The following is a 22,333-nucleotide window of genomic DNA, read 5'->3' as shown; positions in this document are numbered from 1 at the left end:
TTCGGTTTGGAAGGACTACAAATACAAATACAAGCATGTAGAGTGCAATACCATGTATTTTGTATATATTTTTACCTTACATATTTGTGTTTGTACTCTTATCAAGCTGAACCTTGAGGGGAAAAAAGGAAAGGAAGGGACACAATGATCTAATAGACTAAAAGTTCATATAAAGATGAGAACACAGGATCCAAAAATTGCATTAAAAAGTGAGCCACATGGAAAAGCTATATATTTGGTACCATTTTAGGCCCAGCTTCAATGTTTAAAAGTTCAAAAAAAATATAGAAATTTCTTTTTTGGTAATATATATTATTCTTCTACATAGCAAATATATACATGGATGTGGAATCTTAAACTTTAGTAAAATTGCAAATAGCTTGGGGTTAAATAAAGATATTTTTGGTCGTGTATAAATCAATATATCCATCTAATGACAGCAAATTTAAGGATTAAAAAACAGAGAAGAAAAAAAAGGAAAAGAAATGGACCTATTTTGGTTGGTCATTAGCTTGTTTTGGTTGCATCCAAGGTTTAAAGAATTGATACATCTTTTGAATTTTGAGTACCAATGTATCGTTGGAGTATGGATCTACTGCTCGCCACACTGTGTAAAACCCTACACAACCAATCATGAGTGAACATGCCAGTTCCGCATTATTAATTATAGGGTTGGCCACAAGTTGAGTTCTTTACAAGCTATTCAAGCTCGGCTCAATTTCAATTAAGCTTCAAGCCGAGCTTGAATAGCTACATAATAATAATAATAATAATAATAATAATAATAATAGCTCAGTTTCAACTAAGCTATTCGAGCCGAGCTTGAATAGCTCAGTTTCTCAAATCAAGATTGAGTCGAGCTCGAGCTTTTGACTCAAACTGAGCTCGGATAGTTAGCTATTTAGCTCGACTCGACTCGAATCCACCCTTAATATTTGGTTGTGTAAGGGTAGATCCCAAGTGGCATCAGCAACCCCGAAGATCAATACATATTGTATGTTAAGCATCAATACATTACGATATTTGAATTATTTGTTACAAATAGCTTTTATTTGTAATTAATGCATTTTTTGTCATTCTAAAATGTTTATTTGTTAATAAATTGTTCTCAAATGTTTGTTGACTCCAGCCTTGTGTTATTTACGCAAATAGAAGAGCCAACGGATTAGCTCATAACTGAGAGTACTATGCCATTTTGTGAATATGTTAAGTAATGGGTGGGATAGAATATTAGAATTCATGTTAGCAGTTTTGAAATAGTTGGGGTTAAAACTTAGATGAATTTGGGGCAAATGGATTGGATCCAAATTCGATAATATCCATTTAATTCCCTTAAGCTCTTTAGTAACTTTTTATAAAGGTACAGCATTCAGACCAACTTTACTTATAAATGCAATTACTATAGATAGACACAACCTATAACCTAGGGCACTCTCCCTGTGGACATTAGTGGCATATGACCTAAACTATCATCTAAAATTCATATTTGTTTTTTTTTTTAAATATTTTTATTCAAGTTTCGTTTACATATTCTTGGATTATTTTTTCACTATATCCATGAATATCCAAAATGTATCTCAATACCTCTTTTAAAAGTGCCCCCTTAGAATGGATACATGCCATTTAAAGGTCAATACTCTATGTAATGGTAAAATCTAATGCTAACAAACATGACAATGTAAGTTCAAGTCCAAGAGCGATCACTATGCATAAATATAAATGCCAAAGGTTAAGACTGTATCTAGTCCACCCTTCCCACCTAGGACCCGATATTGCTGGGACCAACACTGGATTATGGCCTTTTTTTTATGAAAAGTTATATAAAAAGCTACTGTATGTAAGATTCTTGATGCAATTGCCTTTTGTAATAATTAATGAACAGTTTGTACATAACAAAGCGATAAAAATGGTGATGAGATGAATGAAAAGAACCCATTCAAGTAATGATATAGGCATCATCCATGAGTTCAGATTTGCGCCCCACAATGCCCCACAGCATATTCTGACCTTATTTTGGGAACATATCTCTCCATGATAAATATGGGAGATGATGAGCATAGGGAGATGTTCCCAATACAAGGTTGGGATGTATTGTGGGGCATTGTGGGGTGCTTCTTGTGGGGCAAAGATGTGAACTCATCATCCATTGGAGCACAAATGCCGCCATTTGCAAGAAGCCAAGAACAAGATATTAAATTATTAACTAAAAAGGTAGTTTGTGGATCAGAGATGACAACTACCATCACCTAGCAGGTATCCGCTTAATGGATTTTGAGGTGGAAATAGGTTTTAGTTTTAGGATTTTATTAGTATGGATACAGGAAGGCTTGGTATTGGACTAAACCTCCGGCTCAGAGCCATATATCTTTGGAAGGCATATGAAATTGTGTTGATAAAAGAACAATTGATAGTTTGTGTTTTATACATCTTTCCATCAAATAATTGAAAATTTTGATGTTTATTCGTGTTATTTATGATGGGAAATAAAAAGGAATTAGATGATAATTCCAGACTCAACTTGCCAATCCTACTCACTTCTGAAAATCCAACCCAATACGGGTGGTTTTAGGGAAGGTACAGGTTGGGGGGGAAGATCGACTTCAGTGCTCACAAGACCGTGTTCATCCCTCAAGTGGAAGGCGGCTCCGTCCGCTCGGACTTATATATGTTAATGTTTCTCAAGTTCATTCAGAGATGAATAGATGGTGACAATAATGGCATTGACATTGATGACTATGAAAAAGGTGATGATGATGGTTATAGTGATGCATGGATGAATGGATGAACTTACAAAATGACCCGCCCCAAGAATCCAATAAAAATGCAGATTCTTATATGACTGTGGTGAACCCTTTTGTAGTTTGGTCCTCCTTACCACCACAATGAAGTGGTATTCTGTTTTCAGCCCTCTCCACCTGATTTTAAAGTTAACGGTCAATAATTTTCATAAAAATAGAGGTAGGTAGGTAGTTGTAATTGAGCTTTTGGACCTATGCTTCAGCTCCTTTGGTTGCACATATGAGATCAAGCTACAATAACCCCGACAAACAAATGTGAACAGGAAATTCAAATTATATTAATTTTTGACAGAAAAAATCCAGTCATAATTTGATTGTGATCAGAAGGTGTTTATTAACTTGTCCTATATATGTGTGAAAATTTATTCATTGGTCAATTTGATTAACGTGGGGTTGGGGGGTAAGTGCCAACTATCATTAAAAACCCTGTAGCCAGAAATACAAATAGGTGGTACAAAATGGGAACCCAACCCTCTGCAACCCTCTGTCTAGGCTGTCAATTGGAAGGTTTTGGGTTGGATCCAAATCGATTCAAATCTTATCAAATCGGTTTTCGACAATTCATTATACTTATTGGGTTGGGCCAACTCGAAATAAAATCGCCCGTATTATTATTGGTTTGAATGGGCCCAAAACCAAAACCCAATAGTTGAATCACCATCTTTTCCTTTTCAGCTAAACTAATAGAGCATGCATTACCTAAAGAGTAGAAGGCTTTCATGTGGCTATGAGATGTATAAGACCCATGCACAAACAATTCCATTTTTCAGAAGCATTGACATAAGAAAATGTTTTACTGATGTAACTGATCAATAAAATAATACACCAAGAGTTTTCACTTCTACCTTTTGTCTTTCGGCATGTTAATTATGCTTGCAGCTTCAGCATGTGAAAGTTTCCCTTGTGATGCAGAATATGACCATCTGAAGGCCTTTGTAGTTTGTACAATGAAGTTGAAGAAGAGCTACTGCCAAGTGTAGATTGGCAGGATGAACCTAGGGAGCCAACAACAGGAGGATACCACGCCTCAGCAAGAACCTCCTCCTAAGGATGTGACTGAGATTGTTTCTCTTGGTTAGAGCTTCAATGCACAATAAAAGATTGTGTGGATATAATTAGAATGACCATTAAAAGGATTACGAGGTTTGGCATTGAATAAGCTACAAGGTGATGCAACCCATTGAAAAAAAAAAAAACTACAAGGTGATGCAGGTAGAGAACATATGAAGTATGAGTTTGGAGGCTTAATCTTGTATCTTCAAACAGAACTTTAAATCCAAGCCAGCAGCGCACATAAAGGTTATGAATGGAAATGCCTGTATCTAGCTAGTTGCTCATCAATCGGAACTAGAGGCCATAAATCTATAGCAATATTCCCTATGGAAGTGAAATGTGAATGTGTTCAGAATAAATGTTGATGGCGCTGGCACTCTCAGAGAAGTAGGTGTAGGGGTTGTGATCCGAGATTGGACAGGGTCCAATGTGGCAAGCAGAGTAGCAATGCAATCCCATTGTTAGCCTGTTCGCCAGTCTAAGCAGAAGCTCAGACTTTCATAGAGGACCTAAAGCTTGCCTCTCGCTTGAAGCTCACACTAGTGGCGATTGAAGGTGACTCTATGGATATGTTAGCAATTTGTCTCATCAGTCTCCATTGTCCATGTAAAACGAACACGAAACTCAGCTGCTCATTTACGAAATATATCATAATAAATAGTGATCAAATACAATTTATAGGGAATCGCTGATTACCCACAAGCCAAATTCCAGTCAGCAAGGAACCCAAGAAATCGAAAAAGAAAATTTCGAAACAGAGACATCAAATTAAACTTTTCGGCCAGAAAGGGAAAGCGATGTCTTATAATTCAAAATTGGTTCAGCCTCAAAGGTGACAAGGAGAAGGGACGGAATACCAGAAGGACTTGAACATGGATGAAACGGCTCCTTTGATCTTCAACCAAACAAAGAGGAATCTCCAATTTGGAGAACAGCAGCCGTGAAAATACTTCAGACTTTGAGAGAGCAGAGGAGGAGATCGTCTCAGACGATTCTTTCGCTCGTTCTTGACTTCTTATTGCTGCTGCCGAGTGCTGAAACGAAATCACATCGAGCCCGGATCTCCTGAAAGCAAAAATCTTGTAAACATCCTGAGATCACAAAATCAATACGCAGATTGGGAATATCTCTTGTACAATTGTGTTAAATTCATGGAAAGATATTCCATAAATACGGCTCGATGTTGTGCTTACATGATTTTTGCTGCACTATCAGCATAAACTCTACTAATAACCTGCTAACATTATAAAACTCAACACGTGTCCCTTTGACACAAGAGTACTCTTCTCATGTGCGAATCACTAACGATGGACGTTAAGCGAGATCGGCTTCAGTCACTGCAAGGCCCGTTCGAACAGTATTCGAACGAACAGCTTTTTCGGCCTTGCATCGGGAACATCTCTGTACTTTTATGTTTTATTTCATGGGAAGATATTCCCAATGCAAGGCTATGATGGTTGTTCGAACGGGAGTTACAGTAACTGAATCCCATCACACGTTAAGCCCATTCATCCGTTAGTGCTCTCTCTCTCTCAAGTCTCAACTCATAAGTCAAAACAATTCGCTCTCTTTCAGTCTTTCTCCTCCCGCCTCCTGTAGTCCTAAACTCCTACCCCCTTTCATCATCTCTAAACCCTAACCCTAACTCTACTCTGCAGTCTGCACAACGGATAGTACGCTGGAGTTGGATAAAAAAATCACCGGAGGCCGACATTTTCTGCGCAACAATACACCTGTGGCTTTTGCAGGTAACACACCCTCTCAACTCAAAGCAAAACGAGTGTAACTGTATTCTGCACAACGGATGACACGCCGGACTTGGAGGCCAAAAACTCACCGGAGACCGAAGTTTTCTGGTGAGTTTATTTACCTGTATCAGTGTTCATTAGAGCTTATACACAATATCAAAGCTTTATTTATTTTGATCTGTTCCTTTGTTCAGAGCCAAATGCCGGTGTGTTAACTACCATACAGAACATGTTGTAGGAGAAAGGTAATTCATTGGCTACCCAAACAAGCTACCATACATTTATGCTGATATTCTTGTAGCCTTCAGTAGTACTGCATTTAAAGCATAGGTCCATCCCTAAATATGAAAAGAATGTACAATTTTAACTTTAACAAGGAAAAAATTACCAGAACATAAACAATAGATATGTATTTAAACTCTGATGTGGTAAATTGGTTATGACTTTTTTTTTTAATAATCTTAACACATCCCTACGGTTAGTAGGACTATTACAATTTTGAGGTGAGCCTCTAACTCAATTAGTTTACATATTCACTGCAACCATGAAATCTCAGTTTGAATCCCACCATGCAACAAACAGAAATATCAAAATTTTGACAATATTATGGTATTTAGGGATTCAAACCGTGTAAAAAATTAATTCAAACTCAGTATTTGATACACTGGTTGAATGCTGGGTCCAGTCTAGCTAGAAAACTACAAAGCTGAACCCGACCCTTTTGCATGCCTTCTATGTTGAGTCAAAGTTCAGGGCTATATAATTAAATAATTGCATAGGTAGCATCTAACTTGCAAAGATACTTATAGTAGCTCGATTATATAAGAAAATCATTTAATTATCTCAGAAGAATGATTATCAAACAAACCGATCAAAAAAAGATGATTATCAAACAATATTCAATAGAGCTTATACACAAGACCTAATTGAAATAGTTACTATTGCTGGTGTAATAAGATTTACTAGCAACCTCCTCTTTTTTAACTATCTATAAGCTTTTTCCAATCAGTTACCTTTGCAAAAAAAAAAAACCCAGCATGGAGGATTATCGATCTAGATCCTACCCCTCCCTCCACCTAACACACACACACAAAAGCATTTAATCTTTTCCAAGATCCTACAAAAATTATGCCCAAATTTTCAAAACTTTGTAATTTGCATATCCATACCTTCTTGGTCTTTTTATGCTAAAATTATGCCCAAAAATACCTTGCTTTGTATTCTTTGTAAGCATAATTGTTACTTTGATGATAAAATTGCATTACCATATTGATATTTTTATCAAGTTGATTGCATGTTTTGTATTCTTATGTGTTTAACAGGATAATCAAAGATAAAATGGAGGTTGGGTCACACTCCATGCGAAAGCTAAGTTTTGAACTAAATGGAGAGAAAGATCAACATAATGACATAAATGAACCATCCAAACCTATTGAGCTAGATAAAGAAAAACCTATTGTTGATAGTTCACCTAAAACTCAAGAAGAGAAAGGCCTTGATTTAAGAATACAGAATAAATTTGAAGACAAATTAACCCCTGTTCCGGGGGATTGGATCCCAAAGGTAGGCATGATGTTTAAAACAGATGAAGAAGCATATGAGTTTTATAATAGATATGCTGGAATGGTTGGATTTAGTGCTCGGAAAGGTAGTAGCGCAACATGCTCTAAGACTCATGAAGTGAGATACAGAAAGTTCTGTTGTTCTAAAGAAGGGAAACGTCTCCAAGATAAGCGTAGGCCTATTGTCAAGAAACCTCGAGCAGAGACAAGATGCGGTTGTATGGCAGAAATGAAGATAAGTCGTCGTAAAGATGGTTGGTTTCATGTGGTTGCTTTCAATGAGACTCATAATCATATGATTGTAACACCTAAGAAGGTACACATGCCAAAATCACAAAGAAAGGTGAATGAGCCACAGGGTACTCAAGTTACAATTGCAGATGATTCAAACATAGCTCCAAAAGAATCAATGGAACTTATGACCAATGAAGCTAGTGGCCATGAAAATATTGGATTCACCCCTGTGGATCAAAAGAACTACTTACATTCAAATCGGACTAGGAAAGTGAAGAAGGGAGAGGTAGGCAATGTTCTACAATATTTTGAAGTCAAGCAATTAGAAGACCCATCTTTTATCTATGCAATACAATTGGACCAAAATGACATAGTTACAAATTTGTTTTGGGCTGATGCACAAATGATAGTGGACTATGGCCATTTCGGTGATGTGATATGCTTTGATACAACATATAGAACAAACCAAGAAAATCGACCATTTGTACTATTTGTGGGAGTGAATAATTATAAGCAAATAATTATTTTTGGTGCTGCATTATTGTATGATGAATCCATAGATACATTTGAATGGTTGTTTAAAGTGTTTATCAAAACAATGGGTGGAAAAAAACCGAAAACAATTCTAACTGATGATGATGCAGCTATGGTAAATGCAATTAATTCAGTATTCTCGGAATCACATCATCAATTATGTATTTGGCATATGTACCAAAATGCTACAAAATACCTTAATAGTGTATTCGAGAAATTTAAGACATTTCCTAAGGATTTCAGCAGCTGTGTATATGATTGTGAGGATGTGGATGAATTTGAAAATGTATGGAAGAGCATGATCAATAGGTATGGGCTTAAAGAGAATGAATGGTTGCAAAAATTGTATGATAAAAGGTATAGATGGGCTTTAGCATTTGGGCGCCAAACATTTTCTGCTGACATGAGCACTGCACAGAGAAGCGATAGGATGAATAGCTGTCTGAAAAAGTATCTTAATATGAAACACACTTTGTCAAGATTCCTTCAGCATTTTGAGAGAGTGGTTGCTGATAGGCGTTATGAAGAGTTAAAAGTTGAATATGCAACAACACAAAGCACTCCAGCCTTGGCAACACAATTGGGAACTTTGAATTATATTGCTCAAATATATACACCACCAGTTCTTTCTATTTTTAATGATGAAGTATTGAAACAACTGAGTTGCAGCATTGAAGAAGATCATATTGTGTCTGAAACAACAACTGAGTATATAGTTAACATGTTTGGAGTAAATCGACAATACAAAGTTACCTTTGACACAATAAATGATTTAATCAGTTGTAGTTGTAAAAAGTTTGAATTTGTTGGGATCTTATGTGGGCATGCATTGAAAATACTTGATTATAGACGCATAAAGCTGATACCCTCATGCTATATATTGAGAAGATGGACCATTAATGCGAGGATGATCACATTTGAAGAATCTCATGGCTCCACTCAGCATTTTGATGCAAATACAAAAATGGCAATACGTAGAAGAGAGATGTTTCATATGCTTAGCCAAATAGTAAATAGAGCTGCATGTAATCAGGATACTTATAAGATTGTGATGAAGTATGGAGAGAAGCTTTTTGAAGATGTGTCAACATGTTTAAAGCAAACAACATTTGGTCAATCTTTGTTTCCATCTGAGAATATGGAAGTTGAAAATGAAAATAGTAGCTCTCCTTGCATTGATGGCATATGCAAGTATGGTGAATCATCTTCTAACATGGTCTAACATGGTTTTACACTTAATGAAAAGGTATTCAAGTGCATGGCATCCACTTGAATCAAATTTTAGCACATTCAAGATGGATTTGCAGGATAGTTGTACCATACCTTCACTATTTCAGGTAATGGTTTTTTTTTGATCAATAACCATTTCAGGTAGTAGATTGAAACCATTTATATATCTGACACAATCTTCTTTGGGCACCAAATTGTTTCACATATAAGCATTTCAACTCGTTTATTAGTGATTCTAATATACAAGTGGCATATTTAGATTATTGAATAATGCCTTAATAAAAATTTTCTTCACATTCATTGATTCTATTTATAGGCACAACTACCTGGTAAACTTTTTTAAATAACCCATTCCCAGTGGATCTCATATGAGTCTGGTGATGGTTTCTATGTCAAAAGAATTATATTACATTTTCAATTTGATGTGTGGTTATAAATGCTAAAATATATTTTCCAGGGCTCATCAAGGATTAGACTATACCAACACCAATCATGAAATGAACGAGTGTATTCTCAGGTAACTTTGTATGTTTCTCTTTTACTTTCTTTTTTAGTTTTTTATTGACCAGATATACTAAATAAACACTTTCATGTTCTGTACAGGAAAACTTTTTGTATTACTAGGACAATAAGAACTCAACAACATACACAGGACCACACATGACATGTTTGTAGAATGCTGAGTTCTCAAAGATTACATCACATGTATATTTGCAAGCAACCTCATATTTTTGAAAGTTCAAGTGTCTGAATGTATGTTCTGGCAGATGCTTTGGTGCAGCCAGCTAGGTAGGGTCACTTCACTGCATACTTGCAACTGCAATGTAAGATTTTTCATCTTCTGTGGATGGTCAAGGGTGTTCTTGACGATTTATGATTGCTGTGGATGTTGTTGTACTTAAAGCAGCATGGTCAAGACTCTTCGACTATTTTCTCAAAGAACTTGTCTTAGTCGTGTAACAGTAATGAACTAAACAAACAGGTACATGCAACAACTTGCAAGATCTAACTATTCTATTCAACTGAGAATAGTTTGTAATATACTCTTTCTATGTGCTAACACCAATTTTTGTACAGATTCCAACATATTGTAGCAGACTTGGTTTTGGTCCTTTTGGATTCTGTTTGTACAGGTATGTGGGGTGAGCACCAGCTTTGTTGAGTTGTGACTTGTGCCTCGACTAAGCTAATGGAGAAGGTTGTGTTAGGCTGTAACTTAAGAACCCATATTTCCTACTCACTTTTCCTACTCACTCTCTACTCGCCATGAATTACAGCCACACATCTCTCAATTCATAATAGAGATGTGTGGCTGCAATTCACAGCGGGTAGAGAGTGGGTAGGAAAAGTGAGTAGGAAATCCCGTTTGGTAACTTAAAGAACGTTCAATTCCTTTGTCCAAATATAAACACCATAATATCATGCAACTACGGTCATGCTCGCGTCCAACTATATACTTGGGATGGAAGATATTTGCCCAATTAGATGCTTAATTTCCTGTTGGGTGGAAGATGGGATTTAGATTCATCATGCAGATCTTTTCATACGTGGGGAAAGCCTATGAATCAAATAGCTACAAAATCAATCCCAACATCTTTAATCAGCTAAAAATCAATTGTCGAAATAAGCCACTTGGACCAACTTGGAGCTTTTTACTACATGAGCGAGTGCGGATATGCCCATGTTGAATGGGTAGTGCTCATGTTGAATGGAATGGTCAAATGGCTTTAAATAAGCAAAGAAGAAAAATATGGTCCATTACATAAAACACAATGCACAATAGAATATCGTTGCAATTCTTCGGATGGATTTTTGTAGTTCATCTCTTTTGCCTCAATTACCACCATTTCGACCATCACCCTCTTCATTTCAATTAGTTGAGTAGAAATTTCTTCCTTTTATCTCTTTCAAATCCATTATAGCTAGTGATGCTAACATTCAATCACAAACAAGTCGATGAAAGCTAATAAAAGCTATACAAACAGTCAACCCATGTTGACACTTGTCAACTTTCCAGTACAAAAAAGTTATAACCTTTCAGGAACCAGGGTTATTAGATGACATTGCAGCTCTTATTGTGTAGCTTTCCTTTCATAATAAGCTATCTCCTTGTATTTGAGATATGTAGATTCATTGTTGATTGAGGAGGATTGCTTTGACATATCCACCGACACAAGTGGAGAAAGAAGACTGAAGCCAAAAGAGGTTGAGGAAGACATAACAACCTAGAGAAGCCAAAACTGGGGGAGGGCTTTGAGAGCTTGTCTTGGGAAGATGTGGCTATCATAGATTGAAGTCAGAGTGTCAGACAGAACCAAAGGACATGCGGATTGGTTTGTATTGGCTGCATTGATGTTATAATAGCTGCTGCTGTTATTGTAGTTTTCCATGAGATCCCATCTGCGGCTCTCCAGGAAGAAGAGAGCTGTTGTGGCCTCAATATACGTCTTAGAATGAAGGTTTAAAATATTGATATACCCGATATGTCCCTATCAGTATCTTTTTTTTTGAAAAAGGTAAGGCAATTTTATTTAATAAGAAAGCCAAATACAACAAGACTCAGGCCAATTAGGCCTTCCTGAGCCCAAGACATATTACAAGAACATCCATTATTTATTACAAAGAAGGAGAGAAACATTCTGACTTTTAAATTCCTCATTCACTGACACCCAGGAGCAAATCTTCCTCACCACTTTCTGCCCCTATCAGTATCGGGTGAATCGATACACATTTTGGTCCTTTTTTTTTATATTTTTTTCGCAACCGGTTCAGGGGGGTTAGGTCTCCTCTACCCCTTGAACTGGTCAGACCTCTGATACACCCATTGTAGGGGCATATTGGAGGGGTCCCGGAATGATACGTATCAACTGATATGGGCCAATACGTGTTGATACTTTGAACCTTGCTTAGAATTAGAACCTGACTCCATCAGGTATGGATTCTTCTTGAGCCAACAAATATCTCCAGTTCAAGTTAATCTTATAAGGAGAGGAGAGAAATGTCTTGAACCAGAGAAGCACCATGTATCATTTCAGGGTATAGGAAGAACTTTAGGTAGTAACTCCAGTTCTACAACAGCTTCTGAACCCACTGTTGCTGCATCTGCTCCATTTCCCATTTATGGGCCTGGTTGCGGATGGAACATCACCATTGTCCTCAATTCAGCTCGGATTGGCTGATGCCACATGCATGGTTGCATGCAAGGTTCAAAATATCGGTACAGGATGATACACTGATAGGGTGTATCAACCTGTATCGGTACTGTTTTTTTTTTTTGAATCAGGTTCAGAGGGGCCGGTCTACCCCTTGAAACACTTGCCAGCCCGAAACACCCCCTATAGGGGCGTATCGTGAAGGCTCTGATATGATACGTATCGGTCGATATGGGTCGATACATGACTATATTTTGAACCTTGGTTTCACGCTTTAGTTACCACCACACTATGACAAAAACAAAGCTGTGGTATGAAACACGGCTGGTGACGGCGATGCAGTCACTTGACACCTGTGAACATGCACTTGGTGTTGATGATGGTAGCAACAGTTAATAAGCTTCCCCTCTTTCCGATCTGGAACTCAAGCTGTTTTCAGTTTTCATCCTCTCTTTTTCATTTGTAGAGATTGTAGAAGGAGCTAATGGGGCTATATCCGGGTTTTCCTTGCTCTCATTTATTTATTTTTTGCAACAAGACATGGAGTTGGCTTTGGTTCTCCTCTTCATCTCCCAGATCGTGCAAGTTGATCCTTATAGAAGACCCAAATAAAGTGGGTTTGATGGCGGGGAATAGGGGTGTCAATTGGACTGGATTTGGTCCAATATGAGTCCATTACAGATGGACCAGTTTCAATCCAATGAATGCTCTGGACCATGTTGTACAGTTGTACTGATCCAATTTAATGTTTGGACCATCCAATCTATTCAAATTAGTTTTTATTTAGATTGGTTCCAACCCAAACCTGGTCCATTGGAACTTTCTTATCTTCTATCAATAGGCTGAATATTGGTTCAATCCAATCCAATCCAATATAAATTCATTATAAATGGATCAGGTCCAATCCAATCCAACCCAATCTAATAAATACTTTGAAGCATAAGAGCATTAAGCTTGGACTGGTCCAATACAATATATCTTATTGGTCCGTCCAATCCATCCAAATGAATTTTGATTTGGACAAGGTCCAACCCAAAACCAGTCCATTGACACCCCTAAAGAGAGCCTTTGTATTTAAACTGGAATGTTTTGAAAATTTGAAAGAAAATCAAAGACAAAAATCACAAAATTAACTTAATATTCAATCATCAAAGAGCACAATTGGGTTTTCAAAATAATATAACACGCACATCATGTTACATGCAAACGGAGCAACTGTCAGAGTCACTTTTGTAAATTAATGGGAGGTTTTAGTAATTTTCAGAAAAACCCCCAAGGAGGTCTTAGTATTTTGCCCCTATGTTTTGTTAGGGACAAAGCTTCCAACAAAGGAAAATTTGATCAAGTCTGTGGACAAAAGGAAGATGCCAACCATATTCTTATCTATTGCCATTTGGCAACCCGGGTTTGGTCTCTTGTGACCAAACGTCGAGTGCAACCAATCTCTTATTGTTTGGTGTGTCATTCTCATAGAAAACCAATCAGACAGATCTTTTACCCTTCTCTAAAAACTAGCTACCCTCCCTGGTATCTTTACAAAAACAAGAAAGAAAAAATTTATAATAATAAACTTCAAAAACTTTCAGAGATAGTTAGAAAACTTTTGAGAGTTTGGAGAAACCAACGTTTTTAAAACCGTACTGATCAGCGGTTTATTGATCAAATCAACGGTTTTTGACAAAAAAGTAATTTTGGGGTTAAATTAGTTCTTGATTTTTCTGGTCCGATTATCCAGTCCGGTTCGATTTTGAAAATATTGCGAGAAACTTTATTGAAGTGCAAGCGAATGGAGAGGTTAAAGATAAAGCCTCAGTCATATGGGTAAAATGATTCCCAAGCCCATTAGCAGTCAAGATCAACTTTGATACCTCTAGAAAAATCAATGAAGATTGTGCTTTTGGCTGTATTGTAAGAAATTTCAAAGTGCCAGCGGGTTTCGATAGGTGTGAAAATGAGGGACGGCTTGGAAGTTCATAGAATAGCCAAGGAGATAGGTTCTTCTAATCTTATAAATTATAATAGAGGGATAGACATGTTGAAGCCAATCAATTCATACATTCACAGAGAAGGCAATAAAGTGGTAGGCTGGTGTGAATGCAAATATGTAGAGCGTAAATCGGTTCATATAAATTGTAAAGTTGGGTTAGTTTTGTATGGATAAATTAACATTTTTACCAGACTTTTAGCTGTAATGGATGTAAACACGGATCCCAATAAAGCATATGCCTTTTTTATCAAAAGCCCATTTGAATGAAAATTTACTTCTTTTTTATTAATCTACTTTTACAGTTTTACATCTTATTATCAATGTAAATATGTATTGAAAAATATATTTTTTGTCATTTGTCAATGCATAAATGTAATATTGCCAAATACAAATAAAAGTAAACCAGAATGCAAATTTAACCTGAATTTATACTCCATTTACATAATTTCCAAAGGCAGCCTTTAGGTTTACCATTTTCTAGTTTTTGCTTAGTCTTTCTGCTGTATTAAAAAAAAAAAGAATGCCAGTTGATTGATAATCACTTTTTGAGGCTCAGTGTGAAATGGTCCAACCACTCTTGGGGGGTGGCCTGACTATAGACATTATCTATATTTTATTTGCACAGTACTGGTCTCAGACTGGCTGAAGTCGTGTTTTCACATCTTGTCAGTCCAAGATTTTACTAATACATAGATGCTAAAATCATCACCTTTTGGACTACCTCTCTACCTGCGGCCTCCGCTGTCAATTTTGACCTGATATTTGGAGACTTCAATTTGTTACCAAGACAAGACCGAATAGAGGGTGATAGGAAAATGATTTTATGGCTTCCTGAAGGAAAAAGTAGGAAAAAAAAGGGAAAGTTAAGGAAATTTTTACAAAACAAAAGTCTTGATAGAAGATAATTCATTTATATTTAGTTCTTATTTCTCCTTCTAACTTCGTTCTCACATTTTTCTAATTAGTATGTATGAATTAGTGGAGGGAAAAGATGCAGCAGATTTAGACTCCTATTTTGTTGAGGATGATTGGTGCATGATTGTGCGCTTTAGCTCTATCTTATATGTGTGACACGTAAAAGAGAGGGGGCTTCTTTTCAAAAGTCCATGAATCTCTTCTTTAATCAATCTTTGCATACAATAGGTGGGGTTAATTGGTTAAGCAAAACCAATGTCTTCTAGTTGTTCACATTTCTCTTGGGCCCCATTACTTTTCTTGATTTTTAAGGGAAAAATTAGTCAATGAGATTTTGTTTTCAAATATCATGTTTGTTTTTCATATTCATTTAAGGCTTATAACAAATTATTTTCCCTAGTATCACTAATCCATGTAATCGATACCCATTTCCCATGTGGTTAAATAATTTTTTACTCACGGGGAAGTTGTCAATGCATGACAGACAAAATTGTTCCTTTTAATAATAGTTTTTTATGGCTAAAATGATAAATGTATTTACCAAGTGTTTCCCGGGAAAAAAAAAAAACTTACCCGGATAAGTTTACCTATCCAAGTAAATTATCAAATGAAAAAATAAATTAGGCATTATAAGCAAATTCAAATCCTTCCTATTCTCTCAGGCTCAAGTTTGTGAATCTGGATTTCATCCTCACAAAATCCATTCTCACACCATCCTTGCAGCCATGAATTGAGAATTTCTCCGTATTTGCATGTTTTTATATATTCATGTGGAGATATTCCCAATGCATGACTGCAAATACGATATGTGGATAAAACCTGGATTCCAAGGTTGCATATGCACTGTCATACACACATGCAAGCCCAAGGATAAACCCAGGGGGGCCAAACTTCTGCTTAAGCAGATTCATCACTTTAGGCAAAATCTATGGTGCACCTACAACAAAAGACAGATTGGTTAAATGTGATGGTAAAATATACTCAATTAAATTTGAAGCTATAATTTGTGAAATATGAATTAATGAAAAATATGCAGAATTTAATGTGATTGGTTGATATCTAGATTTACGGTATAATTAATATGTATTAATAAATGCACCCTAAATTTTCTTGGCATATTTATTGGTATCTCAATTTTTCACTGCTTCACCCTTAGAAATGCTCTAGTTCTTTTTGCATTTTTTATATATAAATACACATATAGATATATATGTAAAAAATTTTCATGGATCCATGTTTAATTTAATTCAAAGAAAAAGACCTTAATTGGATTGCACTCCATTTTTAATTCGGATAAACAGATACCATTTGCAGCCTAAGTGAGTTGAATCGACCAACTTCTGTAGGACTTTTTGTGATACTAATTAATGAAAATTTAATTTGTTCATAACAAAGCAACAGATTAAGAGATGATTTAATGAATAAAAAGATATCCAGTCTTTTGGGCATCATCCATGGGGAACACAAATGCCGGCATTTACAAGAACAAGATATTAACAATTAAAAGTTTTTTTTTTTTTATTTTCCACTGAATTTTATATTTATAAATAAAGAAGATTCAGAAAATCATCAATGAGAATCAGAAAAGAATTATAAAAAAAGAAAAAGAAAAAGAGATGACATTTATTCAGTACTTATCTCTCCACGTTTCCTTCTGTCTGTCTTCTTCCTCCAGTCTCCACTGCGTGGCTGCAAGTGTCTTACCTTGACCCATCCATCATCCATGCTATTATTTGCATGTGTTTACTCCATTTCTCCTTATACTGTTGTAATGTCATTTAATTCTCTTTCTTTTCTCTCTCTCTCTCTCTCTCTGTCTGTCTGTCTGTCTGTCTTTTGGTTGCTTTGTTCTAGTTTCAAGGAAGAAGAGCAGCACCTGGAGAGTGTGTGATGTCAGCTACCATCTTCAATGCAACACAGGGCTGATCTACAGGCACCTGCACCCACATCTCGATCATTCAATAACGTTCAGATATGGAACTGGAAGTACTAAAAAAAGGCAAATAGTTTGCTGTTCATCAAGTCTCCCACGATCATACAGCTTTGACCACAAAAATGCCTGCTGCCTGACGAGGAAGTACGCAGTCTCATCTCTCAAGCCTCAACCACCCACCAAATCAGAAGACCCTTTTGGATTCGAAAGAACCCCAGTTCAAATTCGATCCCTGAGTTGGTGCTACGAGCTCTTATGGTATTTAATATGGTGACTGGCTGAGCTACCAAATCAACTCAGAGAGAGTTGTTCAAAAGAGGTCTGATTTGGTAGCTCGAGACTCAGTCCATTAATTGCACTCCAGTCTCCAGTCTACTGATGTTTTAACAATCTGGCGGGTTGAGACTTGAGATTCTTTAAATGGTTGTTCTGAAAGTAGAAAGAAACCCACGGAATCCAAAGTGGAGTAGCCGGTTGGGAGTTGTTTTATTAGTGTTTCTCCTCAGATTCATTCAGAGATGACACAGACAGTGACTACGAAAATGAAGATGATAGTGAATTAATGATGATGATGATGATACATGGATGAATGGAACAACTTACAAAGTGACCCGCCCCAAGTATCCAATAAAAATGCAGATTCTTGTATGACCTGGTGAACCCTTTTGTAGTTTGATGGTCCTTCCCACAATAAAGTGGGGTCCTGTCCAAGCTCAAGAACTGTTTCAGCCCACTCCACCTGATTTAAGATCAATAATTTTAATAAATAGAGAGAGAGAGAGAGAGAGAGAGAGAGAGAGAGAGAGAGTACTTGAGTTTCTGGACCCATGCTTCAGCTCCTTTGGTTGCACATATGAGATCAAGCTACAACAACCCCATCAAAATGAAGAAAAAACAATGTGAACAGGAAATTCATTAGAAGGTGTTAACTTGTCCTATACATGTTTGAAAGTTTATTCATTGGTTCACATGGGGGGGAGGTAAATGCCAAGTGCCAACTATCAATACAAACTTTTATGGCTAGAAATACAAATGGGTGGTCCAAACCTTACCCAACCGAGTAGATATTTAAGGTGCTGAATCCTTGAAAAACACTTAAGGATGGATACCTGTCCATTGTATATTGTCACATTGACCCCTTTAGCTAAAAGTTCATCAACCTGTTCACAAAAATCATATATCAGACCATCTCTTAATTTTTTTTTTGTTCAAGTCAGTCATGAAAAAAACTCTGGATGAGAAGAGAATCCACTGTAAGAAACATCAAATGCTGTGTTGTCCATGAAACAAGCAACATCAGTAAGATCTTAACATATTTTGATTCGATTAATTTATACTATAAATTTTGATTAAGAATCCATTAGAGGGTATTCCATAATTATATGATCTTTTACTGGTGTCACTACAAGTTAGATATGAGTTAATTACAGTTAAATTCCTATTTACAATTACTACTTTTTGGTTGATATGTTTGATCAGTACCTCAGCTATTCTTGGTTTCATGAAATCACCTTCTAAAGCTGAGAAAACAGACCCTGACTGCTCTCCCCATCTGCAGGAAGTAACCCAAACATATAAAAGATGATAAGAGTGTAACTTCCAAGTGGAAGCAATATCCCAAGAAAATTAATTAGTAGGAATACTCTTAAATACAAATTACTTTGCTTCAATGTACAAAGACTCACTTTACATCTGTGGGAATGATCTTGAGCTTCTCTTTGATGGCTCCATTCATCAGTGTTTCAATATCGCCATTTCCACCTGCAAAAAATCTCTTGGAGTTGAGATATCTTGAGTACTTCTTCACCACCGCTGCCTTGGATGATTCCATGGTTGTTGTAGAAATGTCTTCACTTCCTGAATCCAGCATAAAATTGTAGAAGTCCTGCAGTACCCAAATGAATTTCATCACAATTTTGAAAACTTTGATGAAAATCAATTATAGTGGTGAAGAGACAGAAGGCAACAGAGACAGTAGTACCACAAAGTTACTGGCTGTAATAATCACGTCCTCGAGCTCACCCCATGAATCTGTTGCATTTTCATAAAGGCCTGATGCAATTTGCTGCTTAATCCGTTGAACAAGACTGTTCTGTGAAATGGGTTGTTAGAGAAATCAAATATGCTACACTAATTTTTTATATTCACTCATTCTTCTTTTCAAGATTTTATAGAATTAATGGGACCTGTTTGCCTTCTTCACTCCATTGTCATCAATCCGTGACAAATCTTTGAGCAAAGGAGCCCATGAAATCTGCAATTTTCACATTAAGAAGCTTAACATCTAGTGAAAAATTTGATAGCTTCAAAGAAGAGCAAACATAGATGCATTTAATCTGATAAGTTATAGGAAACTGATGATTTCAAGGCCACCACTCACCACAAAATCTTCAGGGGAGATCCAACTGTCTCCCAAAGCGACTCCTGTGTCCAAAATAGAATTGAAAACCAAAAAAGGAAAAATAAAAATCCAGAACGATTCCACTCGTTGCTCTAAAAGCAGTGTTTATGTTTTCCAGTGATTCATCAGAAATAAATTTTACTAAAACCAAAATCAATCCATAACCCAATTACCTCCTAGTTTGAGCTTCAATTCTCCAGCTTCAATAGCTTTTAAAGCCGACAGTGCAAGAGTAACAGCATACTTCCCTCCATAAGACTCTGCTACAATGTACAGAGGTCTTCCTCGGAGCCCAAGATTCCTATTGAAGAGTTTCTTCAACAAGGTAGTTAAGTCAGTTGCTGCCTCTTCATCAGTTTTCACCATTACCTTTTCATCCTCTACAAAACTGTATCCTGTTCCAACTGGGTTATCCTACATTACGCCAAGAAAATTAACAAACATTTAGAACATATCTGCTTCATTACAGTCCTTGTTCATTCACAGAATTGACAGAGATTGAGAGGAAAACATGGCTTACTACAAACAAGAGATCAGCTACTTGCAACCAAGTCGAGTTTCTTGGCTTGAGATCTGTGTCCAGTGGTCCAATCTCTTGAAAATTTCCAATTCCAACTCCTGAAGCACCCTGTAAGTACTCGAAACACAAGAAATTCAATTTCAGGTGTGGGAGATTAAATGAAGCAAATATCTTGGTTTCTGATATTTGTTCATTGAATTTAAAATAATAAATACTTACAGGGCCACCCTGCAACCACAGAATTATGGGCCAAGGCTTGGAAGGATATTCAGCTCTGTACGGACTTCTATAGAACCACCAGAACATGTGGGCTTCTGCATCACACCATAAAGGAAGAAGAACAGAAAAACAATTCCATTAAATTTTTGTCTCAGCATACTTGCGCTAAGATTATCAAATATTCAGTTTAACAGTATAAAGCGGGAGACTTACTGGGTCGGACTCGAACATATCCCCACTGTTCGGATCCATCCTTGGTTCCAGCAGCACCGGCCACTCCTCCATGGAACAGAGAAGGAAAAACCAGAACAGAGAGAAGAAGAAGAAAAGGAATAAAAAACAACTTCTCCATTCTAAAGGTGAGGCAATCAAAAACCCCACTTCAGAGAATCGTTAATGGATTAAGGTGAAGCCACTCTTTTCCTGTGGAACCAAACAACAAAACGTTGAAACAATATGGGAAAAAAATCCAGAAAAACAGAGTCCTTTATGATAAAGATATCTCTAGATTAAGAAAAATATAGCAAAAGAAGGTAACTGTGTTTGCCTATTGCTGTCACTTTTCAAGGTGTATTTTGTCCTCAGCTCCAAGGGTGTTAGAATATTAATTATAACAATAGAAATTCAGTAGGAATCAATGAAGATAGGAAGGAAGATTGCGTGCAGAAAAGTAGTTTGGTCTCCGTGGTGAAAGCGACGTAGAAGGAACAGGCTCTGAAGAAGTTCAAATGAGTAAATAATAACTGTCCATGTACCCCCATCTGTATATATTTTTGGAACCAATCAAACTCCACCTTTTTCTCAGTTTCTGTTACACTGATGAGTGATGATCCCACCCACAAAAAGAGGGGTTTTTTGTATTTTTCCAACAAACTTTTTTACTTTCTTTGAGATAAATGTATAGAGACGTGGAGAGGGGTGAGACTCTGTTTTTAATAATTTTTTTCTTTGTTTTCATCTCAGAGAAATGGGGTCTTGGAGATTTGTTCCAAACCTAATACCATTGACCAGGAAGCTTCTCTTCTCCTGCTTCAAAGCTCTGAAAATGGGGGGACATGAATGTGGACGAGAATGGAAGGATGGCATCAAATTTTCACTTTTGCATGTGCATTATGCATCACTCTTAAGCAACCTCAGGTTGACTTAAGAACATCCATGCTTAGTTTGATCTTAGTAGATTCGCAAGGTGCAATGGTCTCTGCAATCCATAGTTTCTTTCTGCCAAGAGGGTACCAGTAGATGCCATGCCATTTCTTATCTGGAGCCTACTGTCTGTACCCAAAATCACATGTGATGGGTCATTTATTGCCTTGATGGAGAGCGACAAGTCCACTAATTAGTCAACTAATCAGGTTCAGACAAAGGCATGATCAAAGCCAGTTGTCTGGTTACTCTGGTATTAGTAATGGGCTGAGTACTTGAATGCAGCTTGTTGAAATCTGATGCAAACAGGTTGACATGCTACTGCATCAAGTTTTAACTTTTGGGGCCTTCTGTTTCTGTTTTTAGTTTTAGTTTTTGCTATGAATGTTTGAACCCGGGCAGTTGTTTGTAAATTACTCAATTCTCGTGTTTAAGGCAGCCTAAAAGTCAACACCACCAAAGAATTCTCATCAAGTTTAAACTTTTTTGGGGCTTTTGTTTCTGTTTTTGGTATTGGTTTTTGTTATGGATACTTGAATCCTGGCAGTTGTTTGTAAATTACTCAATTCTCGTGTTTAAGGCATCCTAAAAGTCAAGACCTTCAAAAAGGGTTTTCTTTAGAGGAGAGGTCACCTAAAATGAAATGGATTGGTGCCTTTGAATTCTAGTTGCGATATGATCCATGACCCGCTCCAATTAAAGTTGAGAAAAAACTGAAGGGAAAATTCATAGTGGTCTGTGGTGGAAGCAGAGAGGCTTATGCCAACTAGGCCCACAAGCTATCTTGTATAGTTGTATCTTGAGAAGAAAGAAAAAGCAGAGTTTGAGAGTGTGTGAGGCATAATGGGTGTGAGAGGGTCTCTCGGGTGTTTGGGGAGTCAGGGTTTGGTGAGAGAAGCTGTGA

At 36.8% G+C, this 22,333-nt stretch overlaps 2 protein-coding genes across 10 annotated transcripts; one reads left to right on the top strand and one right to left on the bottom strand.

Moving 5' to 3' along the window:
* The first annotated feature begins 5,389 nt into the window (after positions 1 to 5,389).
* Positions 5,390 to 17,150, top strand: LOC104604604 (protein FAR1-RELATED SEQUENCE 5-like). 6 transcript variants are annotated; one of them, XM_088889765.1, is made up of 7 exons: positions 5,390 to 5,707; positions 5,794 to 5,844; positions 6,922 to 9,266; positions 9,617 to 9,676; positions 9,763 to 10,141; positions 10,237 to 10,292; positions 11,288 to 17,150. In XM_088889765.1, exon 3 carries the CDS (start codon positions 6,938 to 6,940, stop codon positions 9,149 to 9,151), a length of 2,214 nt encoding a protein of 737 aa, XP_088745891.1. In that variant the 5' UTR covers positions 5,390 to 5,707; positions 5,794 to 5,844; positions 6,922 to 6,937; the 3' UTR covers positions 9,152 to 9,266; positions 9,617 to 9,676; positions 9,763 to 10,141; positions 10,237 to 10,292; positions 11,288 to 17,150. The 6 variants fall into 6 exon arrangements, 5 of the variants coding, with proteins under 5 accessions (XP_088745891.1, XP_088745892.1, XP_088745889.1 ...); XM_088889766.1 differs by lacking the exon at positions 11,288 to 17,150 and having other exon boundaries at positions 9,763 to 9,948; positions 10,067 to 10,141; positions 10,237 to 11,230; XM_088889763.1 differs by lacking the exon at positions 11,288 to 17,150 and having other exon boundaries at positions 10,237 to 11,229.
* Positions 16,707 to 21,079, bottom strand: LOC104604603 (serine carboxypeptidase-like 51). 4 transcript variants are annotated; one of them, XM_088889768.1, is made up of 14 exons: positions 20,834 to 21,079; positions 20,500 to 20,709; positions 20,287 to 20,381; positions 20,068 to 20,175; positions 19,721 to 19,961; positions 19,527 to 19,570; positions 19,333 to 19,400; positions 19,128 to 19,233; positions 18,832 to 19,031; positions 18,629 to 18,698; positions 18,199 to 18,306; positions 17,958 to 18,010; positions 17,750 to 17,885; positions 16,707 to 17,150 (listed from the first exon to the last, which is right to left on the bottom strand). In XM_088889768.1, exons 2-14 carry the CDS (start codon positions 20,636 to 20,638, stop codon positions 17,070 to 17,072), a joined length of 1,449 nt encoding a protein of 482 aa, XP_088745894.1. In that variant the 5' UTR covers positions 20,639 to 20,709; positions 20,834 to 21,079; the 3' UTR covers positions 16,707 to 17,069. The 4 variants fall into 4 exon arrangements, with proteins under 4 accessions (XP_088745894.1, XP_088745895.1, XP_010267335.1 ...); XM_088889769.1 differs by having other exon boundaries at positions 18,256 to 18,306; positions 20,834 to 21,064; XM_010269033.3 differs by lacking the exon at positions 20,834 to 21,079 and having other exon boundaries at positions 20,500 to 20,816.
* Positions 21,080 to 22,333: the final 1,254 nt, after the last annotated feature.

This window comes from Nelumbo nucifera, chromosome 6 (genome assembly GCF_055504915.1).
Source record: "Nelumbo nucifera cultivar China Antique chromosome 6, China Antique-T2T, whole genome shotgun sequence".
In the NCBI taxonomy this organism is placed as follows: Eukaryota; Viridiplantae; Streptophyta; class Magnoliopsida; order Proteales; family Nelumbonaceae; genus Nelumbo; species Nelumbo nucifera.
This window is presented reverse-complemented; position numbering and strand designations above follow the sequence as displayed.

Bases quoted from the DNA above. Each gene is read 5' to 3' on its own strand.
- LOC104604604 (XM_088889765.1), top strand. From the start codon at position 6,938: ATGGAGGTTGGGTCACACTCCATGCGAAAGCTAAGTTTTGAACTAAAT.
- LOC104604603 (XM_088889768.1), bottom strand. From the start codon at position 20,638: ATGGAGAAGTTGTTTTTTATTCCTTTTCTTCTTCTTCTCTCTGTTCTG. The intron at 19,962-20,067 runs GTAAGCCATGTT...GGCGTAATGTAG, and splicing joins TAGCTGATCTCTTGTTTGTA to GATAACCCAGTTGGAACAGG. The intron at 19,401-19,526 runs GTGAGTGGTGGC...TGAAAATTGCAG, and splicing joins TCTCCCCTGAAGATTTTGTG to ATTTCATGGGCTCCTTTGCT.